This window comes from Coregonus lavaretus, assembly GCF_964263955.1.
Source record: "Coregonus lavaretus genome assembly, chromosome: 2".
In the NCBI taxonomy this organism is placed as follows: domain Eukaryota; kingdom Metazoa; phylum Chordata; class Actinopteri; order Salmoniformes; family Salmonidae; genus Coregonus; species Coregonus lavaretus.
This window is the reverse complement of record NC_139989.1, coordinates 31,803,451-31,817,639: the sequence shown is the minus strand read 5'-3', so window position 1 is coordinate 31,817,639 and position 14,189 is coordinate 31,803,451. Positions and strand designations below refer to the sequence as shown.

General features: G+C 40.3%; 1 protein-coding gene across 1 annotated transcript in view; it reads right to left on the bottom strand.

The window, feature by feature from the left end:
• Window positions 1-504: 504 nt before the first annotated feature.
• LOC311138736 (NLR family CARD domain-containing protein 3-like) overlaps window positions 505-14,189 on the bottom strand; it is a gene marked incomplete at its 3' end in the record, with an annotated part of 77,246 nt that continues 63,561 nt past the window's right edge. Inside the window, exons 3-5 of the mRNA XM_084173538.1 lie at window positions 3,062-3,146; window positions 2,710-2,938; window positions 505-2,264 (exon numbers count right to left, since the gene is read on the bottom strand). Of these exons, the coding sequence (XP_084029664.1) occupies window positions 505-2,264; window positions 2,710-2,938; window positions 3,062-3,146 (2,074 nt within the window). The remainder of the gene's footprint in view (window positions 2,265-2,709; window positions 2,939-3,061; window positions 3,147-14,189) is intronic.

Sequence of the window (14,189 nt, the reverse complement as noted above, 5' to 3'; positions counted from 1 at the left end):
ACACATGTGGATCTGGTGAAAAGTTATCACTTGTTGACCAACTACAGGAATACTGACCTCAGAGTCTCCAGTTTACATTGGGGATTCCCCAGTCCAGCAGAGAGCAGCTTCACTCCTGAATCCTTCAGGTCATTGTTACTCAGATCCAGCTCTCTCAGCTGTGAGGTGTTTGACTTCAGAGCTGAGACCAGAGAAGCACAGCCTTCCTCTGTGACTCCACAGCCTGACAGAGAGATCATCATGATTTCACAAACACACTGTTAATTTAACACCAGTAGTGTAGAAGGACAATGGCAGATGCATTTGGTTTATTCTCTCAAACAACATATAGATTAATCTTCTGTCTCCTAGAATGTTACGTTCATATTGTTATACTAATGTGAACATCAATGCATTGATTCAATATGTTTTTCAATATATATAATATACATATTATAATACACATTTTCCTCTAAACTGAATATTTATTCCTGATGATTTGTACTTAAATGTCATTTTATGTACTCACAGAGCAGCTCTGGAGGCTTTGACCACTGGCAGCAGCCTCAGAAGACCTTCCTCTGATCTGGAGTATTTCTTCAGGTCAAACACATCCAGCTCCTTTTCTGAAGTCAGCAACACAAAGACCAGAGCTGACCACTGTGCAGGTGACAGTTTGGCTTTTGAGAGACTTCCTGATCTCAGGTAGATTTGGATCTCCTCCACTAGAGAATGGTCATTCAGTTCATTCAGACAGTGGAACAGATTGATGCACCTCTCTGGAGAGGGATTTTCCCTGATCTTCTCCTTGATGTACTTGACTGTTTCTTCATGGCTCTGTGAGCTGCTTCTTGTCTTTGTCAGTAGACCTCGTAAGTGCTTCTGATTGGACTCCAGTGAGAGGCCCAGAAGGAAGCGGAGGAAAATGTCCAGGTTTCCCGTCTCACTTTGTAAGGCTTTATCCACAGCACTCTTGTAGACAGTAACTTCAGTAACTTGTGGTTCGGCCATTAGATTCTCATTGTTGTTGACATATGAGAGGAACACATATACAGCAGCCAGAAACTCCTGAATGCTCAGATGCACGAAGCAGTACACCTTGTCCTGGTACAGCACACATTCCTCTTTAAAGAGCTGTGTGCACAATCCTGAGAACACCGAGGCTTCATTGACATCAATGCCAGCCTCTTTCAGGTCTTCTTCATAGGAAATCTGATTGCCCTTCACAAGCTGTTGAAAAGCCAGTTTTCCCAGTGACAGAATGCTCTCTTTATTCCAGTGTGGACCTGTCTCTTCTTTCCCAAGATACTTTTCATTCTTCTGTTTGCTATGAAACACCACAAGGTGTGTGTACATCTCAGTCAGAGTCTTGGGCATCTCTTCTCTCTTATGTTTCAGCATGTGTTCAAGGACTGTTGCAGAAATCCAACAGAAGACTGGAATGTGGCACATGATGTGGGGGCTCCTTGATGTCTTTATGTGTGAGATGATTCTGCTGGCCAGGTCCTCATCACTGAATCTCTTCCTGAAGTAATCTTCCTTGTGTGGGTCATTGAACCCTCGTACCTCTGTCACCTGGTCAACACACCCTGAAGGGATCTCATTGGCTGCTGCAGGTCGGGTAGTTATCCAGAGGAGAGCAGAGGGAAGCAGATTTCCCTTGATGAGATTTGTCAGCAGAACATCCACTGAGGTTAACTTTGTGACTTCACAACTGATCTTGTTCTTCTGGAAGTCTAGGGACAGTCGGCACTCATCCTGACCATCAAAGATGAACAGAACTTTGTTCTTGTCATAGTTGGAGATTCTTGATTCGTTGGTTGCCATAGAGAAGTGATTGAGGAGTTCAATCAAAGTGTGTTTTTCCTCTTTCATCAAATTCAGCTCCCGAAAAGGGAATGAAAATACAAATTGGACATCCTGATTTGCTTTTCCTTCAGCCCAGTCCAAAATGAACTTCTGCACAGAGACTGTTTTTCCAATGCCAGCGACTCCCTTTATCAGCACAGTTCTGATAAGTTTGTCTTGTCCAGTTAAGGGTCTGAAGATGTCGTTACATTTGATTGCAGTCTCTGGTCTTGCTTGTTTCCTGGTTGTTGTCTCAATCTGTCTCAGCTCATGTTCATTATTGACCTCTCCTTTTCCACCCTCTGTGATGTAGAGCTCTGTGCAGATCTTATTGAGAAGTGTTGGGTTTCCTTGTTTAGGGATCCCCTCAAATACACATTGAAACTTTTTCTTTAGATTAGATTTGAGTTCACGTTGGCAAATCACATCAAGCTCATCTGAATGAAGAAATAACAGAGGATATTAATATTACGTCTGATTTAATGCCTACAGTATTGTAAGACTGTGTTATAAAGTTTAAATTATAATCATTTATTTTCTTAACTGTCTGTATAAATGTGTAAATGTTTTCATAATGCATTACACACTGGAGTGAATGATTATATTATTATTATTATTATTATTATTATTATTATTATTATTATTATATTATTCGGAATTACTGATGGTATCATTAATGTTGTCTATCTCTCCTCTGTCTCTCCTGTTCTCTCTGTCTAAATTTAATCAGCACAACACATCCCTGCTGCTACTTGATGAGGTCACTAGGTGTTGTGTTAAGGCTGCTACAATATCATTGAAGTTACACAGCTACTTTAGCTGTACTTTAGCTACTTTAGTTTGTTATAAAACAGCATTCAACATGAGGCAGACAGCTCTTACTTTTCTCCAGTGTGTCAGCAAGCTCCTTCTGGTTCATTTTCCTCAGGAAATGCAGTGTGATCTTCAGAGCCCCTTCTCTGGCACTGCTCTCCTGCTTCTCATCTTCAGCATCCACCACTTCCTTATCCTGCTTCTGACTCTCAAAGCCTTCTTTGAGTTCTGGACTAAGAATCCTCTTGAACATCTTCAGCTCGTTCTTCACAAATGTCATAATATTCTCTTCAAGCAACTGAAATAAATCAAGTAAATAAGTTAAGCAAGAGACTAAATGCTTTCTCATTAACACATTAATGAATGATTGACAGATCAACTTTACTTGAGGTAAACAAAAGTACATAACAGGACCACATACACTGAATATGGAGGCCAGGTCTGTTTGATGACTCTGGGAAGACTGACCACTGAGAATCTCTGACTCTGATCTCTCCTGTTGGTTTCTGTGGAGAAAACATGAGATTACATCTCCTCATCCAGGGAGTACACTCACACACACACACACAGGGAGGGAATGTTGTGTTTGTTTAATATTTTTTAGGACTATGAAAATGGAAAAAAAGGATTACCCTATGGATTATGAAAACAACAAAAATAAATGGTAAAATGGGAGAGGAGAAATGACTAGAGACAGTGTTGTTTACATCACTGACCCAAGAGTTCTTCTTACCTTTGTTCACTATAAAAGTCTCCCTCTCTAAAGTGTAGAGGATGACTCATAGACCAGTCACTCTTCATGGACACACAGCTGGGTACAGGGGAGGCTGGTCTCTCCTTCTTGATTGGGCTTCAACCCAACAGAGACAAACATTACATCTCTCATATTCTCTGAGCTCAGATGGGGAAACAAGAGTTTCATTCCAAAACGCTATATATCCATTTTCAGAAATGATGGTCAATTTGCTTTTATTGTTTAAAGAAATTATGAAAGAGATTGGTGTGTTTTTTCAGTATCTAATCATGGCATGGGTTGTTCAATGACAGACATGTATTTGTTTAAAATCTATCACTTGATGCTTTCATTTCAGATAGACAAATAATCATGTTTTTTTGCAAAATGATATACATCTGCCTCACTCACAGAGAAATAAGTAGTACTGCTAGGTTTTACACAGTAATAACATATCTGCCTCACTCTCAGAGAAATAAGTAGTACTGCAAGGTTTTACACAGTAATAATATATATCTACCTCACTCTCAGAGAAATAAGTAGTACTACTAGGTTTTACACAGTAATAATATATTCTGCCTCACTCTCAGAGAAATAAGTATTACTGCTAGGTTTTACACAGTAATAATATATAACTGCCTCACTCTCAGAGAAATAAGTAGTACTGCTAGGTTTTACACAGTAATAATATATATCTGTCTCACTCTCTGAGAAATAAGTAATAATAATCAAAAAGAACGCTCGATCGAGGTGTTACTTTGGCAGATAATGTCACCCATCTAAATACACATATGGTGTCCAGGGCACAGCTCTAGGCTGAGGTCTGTAGCAAGCGGCAACAGTGAGAGACTTATTTCTGGAAAGGTGGATTTTTAGAATTAGAAGCTCAAACTGTTTGGGCACAGACCTGGATAGTATGATAGAACTCTGCAGGCTATCTCTACAGTAGATTGCAACTCCACCCCCTTTGGCAGTTCTATCTAGACGGAAAATGTTGTAGTTGGGGATGGAAATTTCAGAATTTTTGGTGGCCTTCCTAAGCCAGGATTCAGACACGCAGTGAATAACTCAAATTTAGGAAGGAGGCTTCTGACGTTAACGTGCAGAAAACCAAGGCTTTTACGGTTACAGAAGTCAACAAATGATAGCTCCTGGGGAGTAGGAGTGATACTGGGGGCTGCAGGGCCTGGGTTAGCTTCTACATCACCAGAGGAACAGAGGAGGGCTATAATAATGATACGGCTAAAGGCTTTAAGAACTGGTCTTCGAGTGCATTGGGTACAGAGAATAAAGGGGGCAGATTTCCGGGCGTTGTAGAAAAGATTCAGGGCATTATGTACATACAAGGATATGGAAGGATATGAGTACAGTGGAGGTAAACCTAAGCGTTGGGTAACAATGAAAGAGATAGCATCACTGGAGGCACCGATTGAGCCGGTCTCGGCGTGTATGGGGGTTGGAACAAAGGAACTACTTGAGGCAGTTTGAGAGGGACTTGGGGTTCTACAGTGAAATTGTATAATAAGAACTAAGTGGAACAGCAATAGTGATGGATCCGCAGGGCTCCGTGTCGACTCTAGGAGGTCCCGTCCGGTTGACAGAGAGGTAGATAGCCGGGAGATGTGCCTGACTCAAGGCTATGCTCAAGGCTGATTAGCCACCTGATTAGCCAACAACAACATTCATTTGGTTACAGCTAGCTAGTTGCGATTATCCAGTGTTAAAGGTCCAGTGATTCAGTGATTCCGGCAGAAAATCCGATAGGTTCTGGGTCGATAACTCAGACTGGCCGATAATAGTCCAGGCTAGAGCTGGCTGGTAGGTAGTGCAGGCCACGGACTATGGTGAAGAAACGGTGGCGGTGGCTAATGGCAAGTAGCTAGTTAGCTGGTTAGCTGGCTACTCCCGTCCGGTAGACAGAGAGGTAGATAGCTGGGGCTAGCTCAAGGCTCAAGGCTAACTGGTGATACGGGGGCAGTGGTGATTAGCCTACAGCAACATCCATTCGACATCCATTCGGTTGCGGCTAGCTAGATCCGGTGTTAAGTTCCAGTGATTCAGTTATTCCGGCAGAAAATCCGATGTTCTGGGTGAAAACCGCTAACGGTGGCTAATAGCAAGTAGCTAGTTAGCTGGCTGGCTAGTTTCAACTGGAGATTCTAGATAAAGGTGAGTAAATAATATAATCCATTCCACATTGAGTGAGGCGGGTTGCAGGAAAGTATATTTAGTAGAAGGATGAAAAGTGTGATAGGGAAATATATACGTAAAATACAAACAAAAATACAAAAAACAGGCTATTTACATGGACACACAAGAGAACACGAGCGCACTGCTACGCTATCTCACTCTCAGAGAATAAGTAGTACTGCTAGGTTTTACACATTCAAATGTGGCCGACCAGCTCGATTCGATCCTATGTAGCAAAATTTGAATTTTTTTATTTTTTTACATTAGATAAAAGTAGAGACTCAGCTAGAAAAAGGTATATCATACACTACAGTTGAGGAACAATGGGAAAGTAATTCTGCTATGAAAGATGATAAACTTGTAACCTCCATCTTGAGAAAATGGCCTTTGAAGTTTTGATACACCTACTGGAGAGCTCTTCTTTATCTACAGTGGTATTACTTTGGAGATAATGTCACCCATCTAAATAAATAGTATATATATATATATATATATATATATATATATATATATATATATATATATATATATATATATATATATATAGTTAACTAAATGTATGGTGATTTTGGTTTATGTCAGTTTCATTGTTTGTTATGCTATAAATTGTTATGTTATGGTTGTAAGTGGTCAAATGAACTAGAAAATGTCATATTTTGATATTCTGAGTAATTACTAATTTAGTAAGGATATACTTTATTCAGTACTACTGCAGTTACTAAATAATTCCAATAGATGGCAGCATAAGACCACAAATGACATTTCAGAAGGTTAGTTTAGTTTTCTCCCTGGATACACCACCACTCCCCCTCACAGGAAAACTCCTGCACAAGCTTTTCACTGTCCCTTTCCACACTGCTAACGCAAGAGGAACGACTGAAAAAGCATTTAACAGATTACTGTGAAATAATACAATGATGATTCATGTTTATTATTAGCTGTTTCTATGCTCATGTTTTGAAATTATACTTCATTACTATAATGATTATCAATAAGCCTGAACATTAATTTAGTCACCTCTGGTCAAGAAAAACGTATTTTCCTAGTACATTCATTGTCAGATTCATCAACCAGCAGCGAGCACTCTGCCTTCTAGCACAAGCGAGAGGCATGTTGAGGTACATTTGCTAATCGCGAGGGTTGTATGATGTAATTTATTAGCGGGCTGGAAGACGCACTCTTGTCTTATCTATTCCGAGGTTGTTTAATCGCAATATCAGATATTTAAAAATGCATGTATACTAGGGTTGAGGTTGGAGCATCTGACTAGTGATTATTTACCAGGGGTTCAACACCTGCTATAGTCACTATTTAATTGCTCTTCCAAAAGCATCACAGGCCTAATACGAGATATATAGCTAAATAAAGTAATGGGTGACCATTTTAGATAATCATGGGACATATAGTATTTGGTTGCATGCTATTTTATGTCAATCATATTGCTGCTTGTAGCCTATAACTGATGCTTTGTGGTCTTATGCTGCCATCTATTGGAAATATTTAGCAATTAAAAGTGATTAATTCACGTACAGACATTGGTGAGGCAGCTGAGAAATAAAGTGTATTAGATCAGTCTCAAACCTGCCCCACGCCAATTGCTGGACTAGGTCACCCAATTCAAACCACATTTGAAAAATAAAACAAATGTTTCTTATTTATCAAGTGTTCTGTCTTGCAATTATACATATAATAAAATTACAACAAAATAATCAAAACGCTATTTAATACTATAATTGTATTTACTAAGATAATATTATTACTAAAATAGTTTCTAAAAGTGTTCTAGGCTACCCTACCCTAGAATTAGGGGTTAGTGTTACGGCTAAAATAAGTTACAAGTAGGGTAAGAGTTTCTGTATAGCACTTTGTGACATCTGCTTGTGTAAAAAGGGCTTTACAAAAACATTTGATTGATTGTTAGGTTTAGGGTTTATATGGCAAAAAACTGTATGGGTTTATGGCACTCTTGCTCCTCCTTGTGGCCGTCTGTGGGTACTACATAACTCATTCATGACACTTGCTAGGCTCATAATCTGAGGTAGCAACTGCATCAGATCTACAAATCCATTAGCTAGAACACCCGATTAGACAACAATCACCCCATTATACCTATTTGGTTTGTAACTCAGTGAACCTGCGCAGCATTCGCTCAATTTGATGCATACGAACGAAGATTTCGATGCATATCAAATTACCCAGCAGCCATTTAGAAACAACAAGTGGTCAAAAAAATGGTTATTTCTTAATAAAAAAATGTATTTTGGCTGTTTAAATTGGCCACATCTTGAAAAAGAGGACAGGGACATGTGTTTTGTTTAGATTGTACACTTTAAAAAAAATATATATATATATATGGTTAACCATGACCAGAAAATGTTTAATGTTTGATGGCTGTCCGCCAGCCATTGCCTCTTAAACTGTCTCACCTCACTATTGGTGACCACAACATGTACTCAGGTGAACAGTGTGTGTGCGCTCACCAAGTAGCTATAACTTTGTTAATAATAAGTTACCTGAGGTAAACCTACAGGGTTAACGCTCACCAAGTAGCCGTGACCTTGTTAATATTAAGTTACCTGAGGTAAACCTACAGGGTTAACGCTCACCAAGTAGCCGTGACCTTGTTAATAATAAGTTACTTGAGGTAAACTGGCATTGTGACGCAGAACAATGGGCTGGGAATAGAACGTTCTGAAGGCGAGTCGGTGTCACGGAGCTCAATAGAACTAATAGGAGCTGGTAGGGTGAAAAATGACCTAAAATAAGACCTGTTGTTTCATGATTACTTCATAACCAGGGACAGAAGGTAATATTATGAAACTGGGCTCCATGGCGGATGCAATGAACTAATTTTATCAGAAATAAACATTGTAAAAAATGTCACTTGAGGCGCCCCGAAAATAATATTCAAAAGTTCAGTCCTTGGACACAGAGGGGTTAAACACTAAAGTTACCATCCATTTAGTGAAGAGAGGAGAACCGGACAGAGGGAGCGTAGGAAGCAAGCATCCGTCAACGAGAGAGGGAGAAGCCCTCCACGGTATTTAACAGGTGGAAGAAACAACCCGGGAGCTCCATCGGTCCAAATGCAGGCAGCTGGTGATGATGTAGTGGTAGCTAGGATAAGTAGGATGCTGCTGGTAGAGTAGCTAGCTAGCTTACCTAGCTGTACCGACTAGCTTGGCTAGCTAGCAGGTCGTTCGTCTGTCCCTCGAGGATGATGACGAATCCTGTGAACCACACAATTAAACAAGAATAGCGAGTGAAAAGGATCTGGCTACACTCATACTGTCACTGACCATTACGCAAAAAAGCAAATTGAACAATAAACTTCGGTGTCTCAACACTATAGCGAACTCCGTCGTTGTTACACAAGATCACCTCAGCCCACTCTGCGCGTAACTGGACAATATGCTTGGCGCCACACCGTACGTGGACGTGGACAGTTCTGTACGGGGACGCGGGCAGTTCCAGAACGCGGACATGAGCAGAGCAACACAATAAACTAAACCCAGTCTTTACAGTGGCTTACATTAGTAATATATTTTTTTATTATTATGTAAAACAAAAAAAAATGGTTTTTTAAAACAATATTTTGAGATCTGGGCCCATATCCACAAAGCGTCTCAGAGTAGAAAATTGGTCCTCTCTCTCCCCAGACAGACTCATTTTAGACCACTATCCCCTAAACAGAGATACAGCATGTTGGTTGTGGTTAACACAGTGACAACTAATTATTGAATGTACATCTGCCTCACTCTCAGAGAAATAAGTAGTACTGCAAGGTTTTACACAGTCAAATGTAACAAATAACTAGATTTTTTATAAAAAACTGTACACATGATACATTTGTAACATCAATATTAAAAAATGTTTTAAAAAATTAATCCAGTAATATGAGATCTGTATGTAAAACATTTAGCAGATGTTTTTGTCCAGGGCCTGGTATCCCAAAAGCATCGTTAGAACCTTCGTAGGAGCATTGTTAAATCTCTGAGCTGTTTCCCAAAACCATTGTTATTAACGTTGCACTTGAAAACGCTCATATTCTAACACCTGCCTCAGACCACTTGTAGAACAGCCAAGTGCGTCGTTAGATGCTTTTTTGCCCTCCCGCGTCACTTTATACACAGAAGATCTCCGCTAAACATGGAATCACATGGTTTATCCGTCTCTCTGTGACCGCCGATAAATTCAGAACAAAGTTTGCAATTGATGCAAACGTGACGTATAAAATGATGCTTCAAATGAAAACCGAGATAACTGCATTAAAATATAAACAGTAGGCTATAGTCCTATTTCAATCTAATTGAAATGCGTTTCATGTTCAATCAATTGATTTATATTTTGCTACTTGTAGACTACAGTCTGTAATTTGTCTCAATATATTTCATGATGTGTAGCCTAACATGTGCCCAATGATGTGCCAAATCTGTGATTTAGAATAAGCCGCCTCAATATTTGCAGCCGTAGGTGGTAATATCTCTATAGGAGCTGATCTGGCATCAGTATTGTGAACTAATTATAATGTTAAGGAAAGATTTGAATTGAGAAAACTGATCCAAGAGCAGCGCTCCCTTTCTTTCAATCCTCTAAATAACGACATGCTCCAACAACGCATTTGGCGACCGTTCTCTCTGCGTGGTGCGTGGGAAATACATGTTACATCTTCAGCCGTTGTAGGAAAGATGCATCTTAAAACACTGGTAAGCCTAAATTACATCGCTATCGGAAAACCGGGCCCAGAGTGACTTACAATATAGTTGCCATTCTGTAGTGTATTCAAACTTTAAAAAGGCTTCTAGTGTTTGTAATTTCCACTTAAAAAATGTCAAACTTGATTTGCCCTAATGAAAAATGTTCATTAATTATAATGCACATAATAATTTACATGTCCTATTGCTGCAGGATTATTTTCCTGCTGTGAGAAACTGGGTCAAATTAAGATATGGCATCTGTAAGTGCATTCATCTTAAGATATCTATGTGAGACAACCACTTATCACAGTCAAATATACAGGATACGAACATTCCATTCCAGCTAAACAATGGATATATAGCATTTAGCCAACATTTATTTTTATACACATCTCAAATCCATTAATAAAAAATCTGAGAACAGAAATATTGAAGGTACCCAGTAATATTGAAGGTACCCAAGGCAATCATTTCTGCTGAAAAAAATTGTGGATATAGCGTTTTGGAAATAAACTTAAGAATTCTTAAACAAAATTGTCATCTCACCTCTTAGCTTTGGTGTCATGTCCCCCAGAGAGACTCATTTTAGAGGCAGGGACCCCCTCCTCTCTCTCCCAGAGAGACTCATTTTAGACCACTGACCCCTAAACAGAGATGCAGCATATTGGTTGTGGTGAACACAGTGACAACTAATTCTAGAATGTCCATTGTTCTCTTTTACTCATGATCACTTAGAAATAAAACATTTACTAACAGACATATCGAAACAGTCAGGCTATTTAATGCTATCACATGAACATCTGGTTGTGACATCTCTTCTCCATGTTATCTGTCAATAATAATAATAAGTCACTGTTTGTTAAGGTAGTTATAGACAGTGTAGCAACACAAGGCCATGTCTCACGCTTATTTGTATTCATTAAAAGTTGGCCATTTGTTGTCTTTGAATCTGAGAATGTAGACAGAAGGGCTAAAACACGCATGATTGATCTTGGGGAAATCATTGATACATTCAGAAAGTATTTTTGCAACAAGTAGGAGATTTATATTATGTAGAGTAGGCTAGGTTTTAATATATAACAGCGGTTTGTTAGTGATATGCAGATGGAGGTCTATACCTCAGCTATAGCCTACATATCCTAGATGACCAGCCTAGACCTGTTCAGATCAGTTCCCATAACGTTACAGGCCTACCAGTAGCAGGACAGAGCATGTACACTATATATATATATGAAAGTATGTGGACACCCCTTCAAATTAGTGGATTCGGCTATTTCAGCCACACCCGTTGCTGACAGGTATATAAAATCGAGCACACAGCCATGCAATCTCCATAGACAAACATTGGCAGTAGAATGACACTGTACTGAAGAGCTCAGTGACTTTCAACGTGGCACCGTCATAGGATGCCACCTTTCCAACAAGTCAGTTCGTCAAATTCCTGCCCTGCTAGAGCTGCCCCGTTCAACTCTAAATGCTGTTATTGTGAAGTGGAAACATCTAGGAGCAATAACCGTGAAGTGGTAGGCCACACAAGCTCACAGAACGGGCCCGCAGAGTCCAGAAGCGCATAAAAATTGTCTGTCCTTGGTTGCAACACTCACTACCGAGTTCCAAACAACGTCAGCAAAATAACTGTTCGTCGAGAGCTACATGAAATGGGTTTCCATGGCCGAGCAGCCGCACACAAGATCACCATGCGCAATGCCAAGCATCGGCTGGAGTGGTGTAAAGCTCGCCGCCATTGGACTCTGGAGCAGTGGAAATGCTTTCTTTGGAGTTATGAATCACGTTTCATCATCTGGCAGTCCGACGGACGAATCTGGGTTTGGAGGATGCCAGGAAAAGACTACCTGCCCAAATGCATAGTGCCAACTGTAAAGTTTGGTGGAGGAGGAATAATGGTCTGGGGCTGTTTTTCATGGTTCGGGCAAGGCCCCCTAGTTCCAGTGAAGAGAAATCTTAACGCTACAGCATAAAATGACATTCTAGACGATTCTGTGCTTCCAACTTTGTGGCAACAGTTTGGGGAAGGCCCTTTCCTATTTCAGCATGACAATGTCCCCGTGAACAAAGCGAGGTCCATACAGAAATGGCTTGTCGAGATCGGTGTGGAAGAACTTGACTGGCCTGCACAGAGCCTGACCACAACCCCATCGAACACCTTTGGGATGAATTGGAACGCCGACTGCGAGCCAGTGCCCGACCTCACTAATGCTCTTGTGGCTGAGTGGAAGCAAGTCCCCGCAGCAGTGTTCCAACATCTACTGGAAAGCCTTCCCAAAGAGGTGGAGGCTGTTATAGCAGCAAAGGTGGGACCAACTCCATATGAATGCCCATGATTTTGGAATGAGATGTTCGACTAGAAGGTGTAATGAGATGTTGCACCAGCAGGTGTAATGAGATTTTGGACCAGTAGGTGTAATGAGATGTTGGACCAGCAGGTGTAATGAGATGTTGGACCAGCAGGTGTAATGAGATGTTGGACCAGCAGGTGTAATGAGATGTTGGACCAGTAGGTGTAATGAGATGTTGGACCAGTAGGTGTAATGAGATTTTGGACCAGCAGGTATAATGAGATGTTGGACCAGCAGGTGTCCACATACTTTTGATCATGTAGTGTATGTTTGGTGAAGTAATAAAGAAGATGTAATATTTTGGGTAGATGTTCCTAGAACAGATTATAACTATATATGGACATATTATAAAGTATGTGCATCAATAGACTCTTAAGGATTAAAGTGGAACTGAGATGAGGAAGTGAATCAGTAGGCCAATGTGACCATGTTACAATGTGATGATGTTACAAGTAAGTTACACTTGTTAAATCCACTTCAGTCAGTGTAGATGCAGGGGAGGAGACGGGTAGGAATCAAGAATGGTCCACCACCCAAAGGACATCCAGCCAGCGTGACACAACTGTGGGAATCATAGGAGTCAACATGGGCCAGCATCCCTGTTGGACGCTTTCGACACCTTGAATAGTCAATGCCTTGACGAGTTGATGCTGTTCTGAGGTCAAAAGGGGGTGGGGGGGGAGGGGGCAACTCAATATTAGGAGGGTGTTCTTAATGTTTTGTACACTCAGTGTATGTTTGTTGCTTTATGTAATGGCATATATTTTAATGCTTTATGTAATGTATTTTATCTATTGAAATATAATTTTGATATATTTAAAAATTTCGTTTCATGGTGATTTATTATGTTTTTCAGAATCTCCAACCAAACTCTGAGATCAGTCTCTCTAGTACCCAGTCATCTGTCCATGAAGAGTGACTTCTGGACAGATGTGATAAATCAGGGACCTTTGACCCCAGGTAAGTTACTGGTCAGAATTGATGATATTACTATTAAAGAGGAGAATCTTCAAGATCTGAAACCAGATGTATTTTGTGTATCTGAGTATATACTGTAAAGCATCTGCTTATAATTTGTTGTTTATGTCATATACAGTGGGGAGAACAAGTATTTGATACACTGCCGATTTTGCAGGTTTTCCTACTTACGAAGCATATAGCCTCCTTGCTCGCACATGCTTTTTCAGTTTTGCCCACAAAATTGTCTATAGGATTGAGGTAAGGGCTTTGTGATGGCCACTCCAATACCTTGACCTTGTTGTCCTTAAGCCATTTTGGCACAACTTTGGAAGTATGCTTGTGGTCATTGTCCATTTGGAAGACCCATTTGCGACCAAGCTTTAACTTCCTGACTGATGTCTCCCCCCCCCCCCCCCCCCCCCCAAAAAAAATGTGTAAAGTGATTATCCCACTGGCTATAGGGTGAACGCACCAATTGGTGAGTCGCTCTGGATAAGAGCGTCTGCTAAATGACGTAAATGTGCCCTTGAGCAAGGCACTTAACCCTAATTGCTCCTGTAAGTCGCTCTGGATAAGAGCGTCTGCTAAATGACTAAAATGTAAATAGAGGTC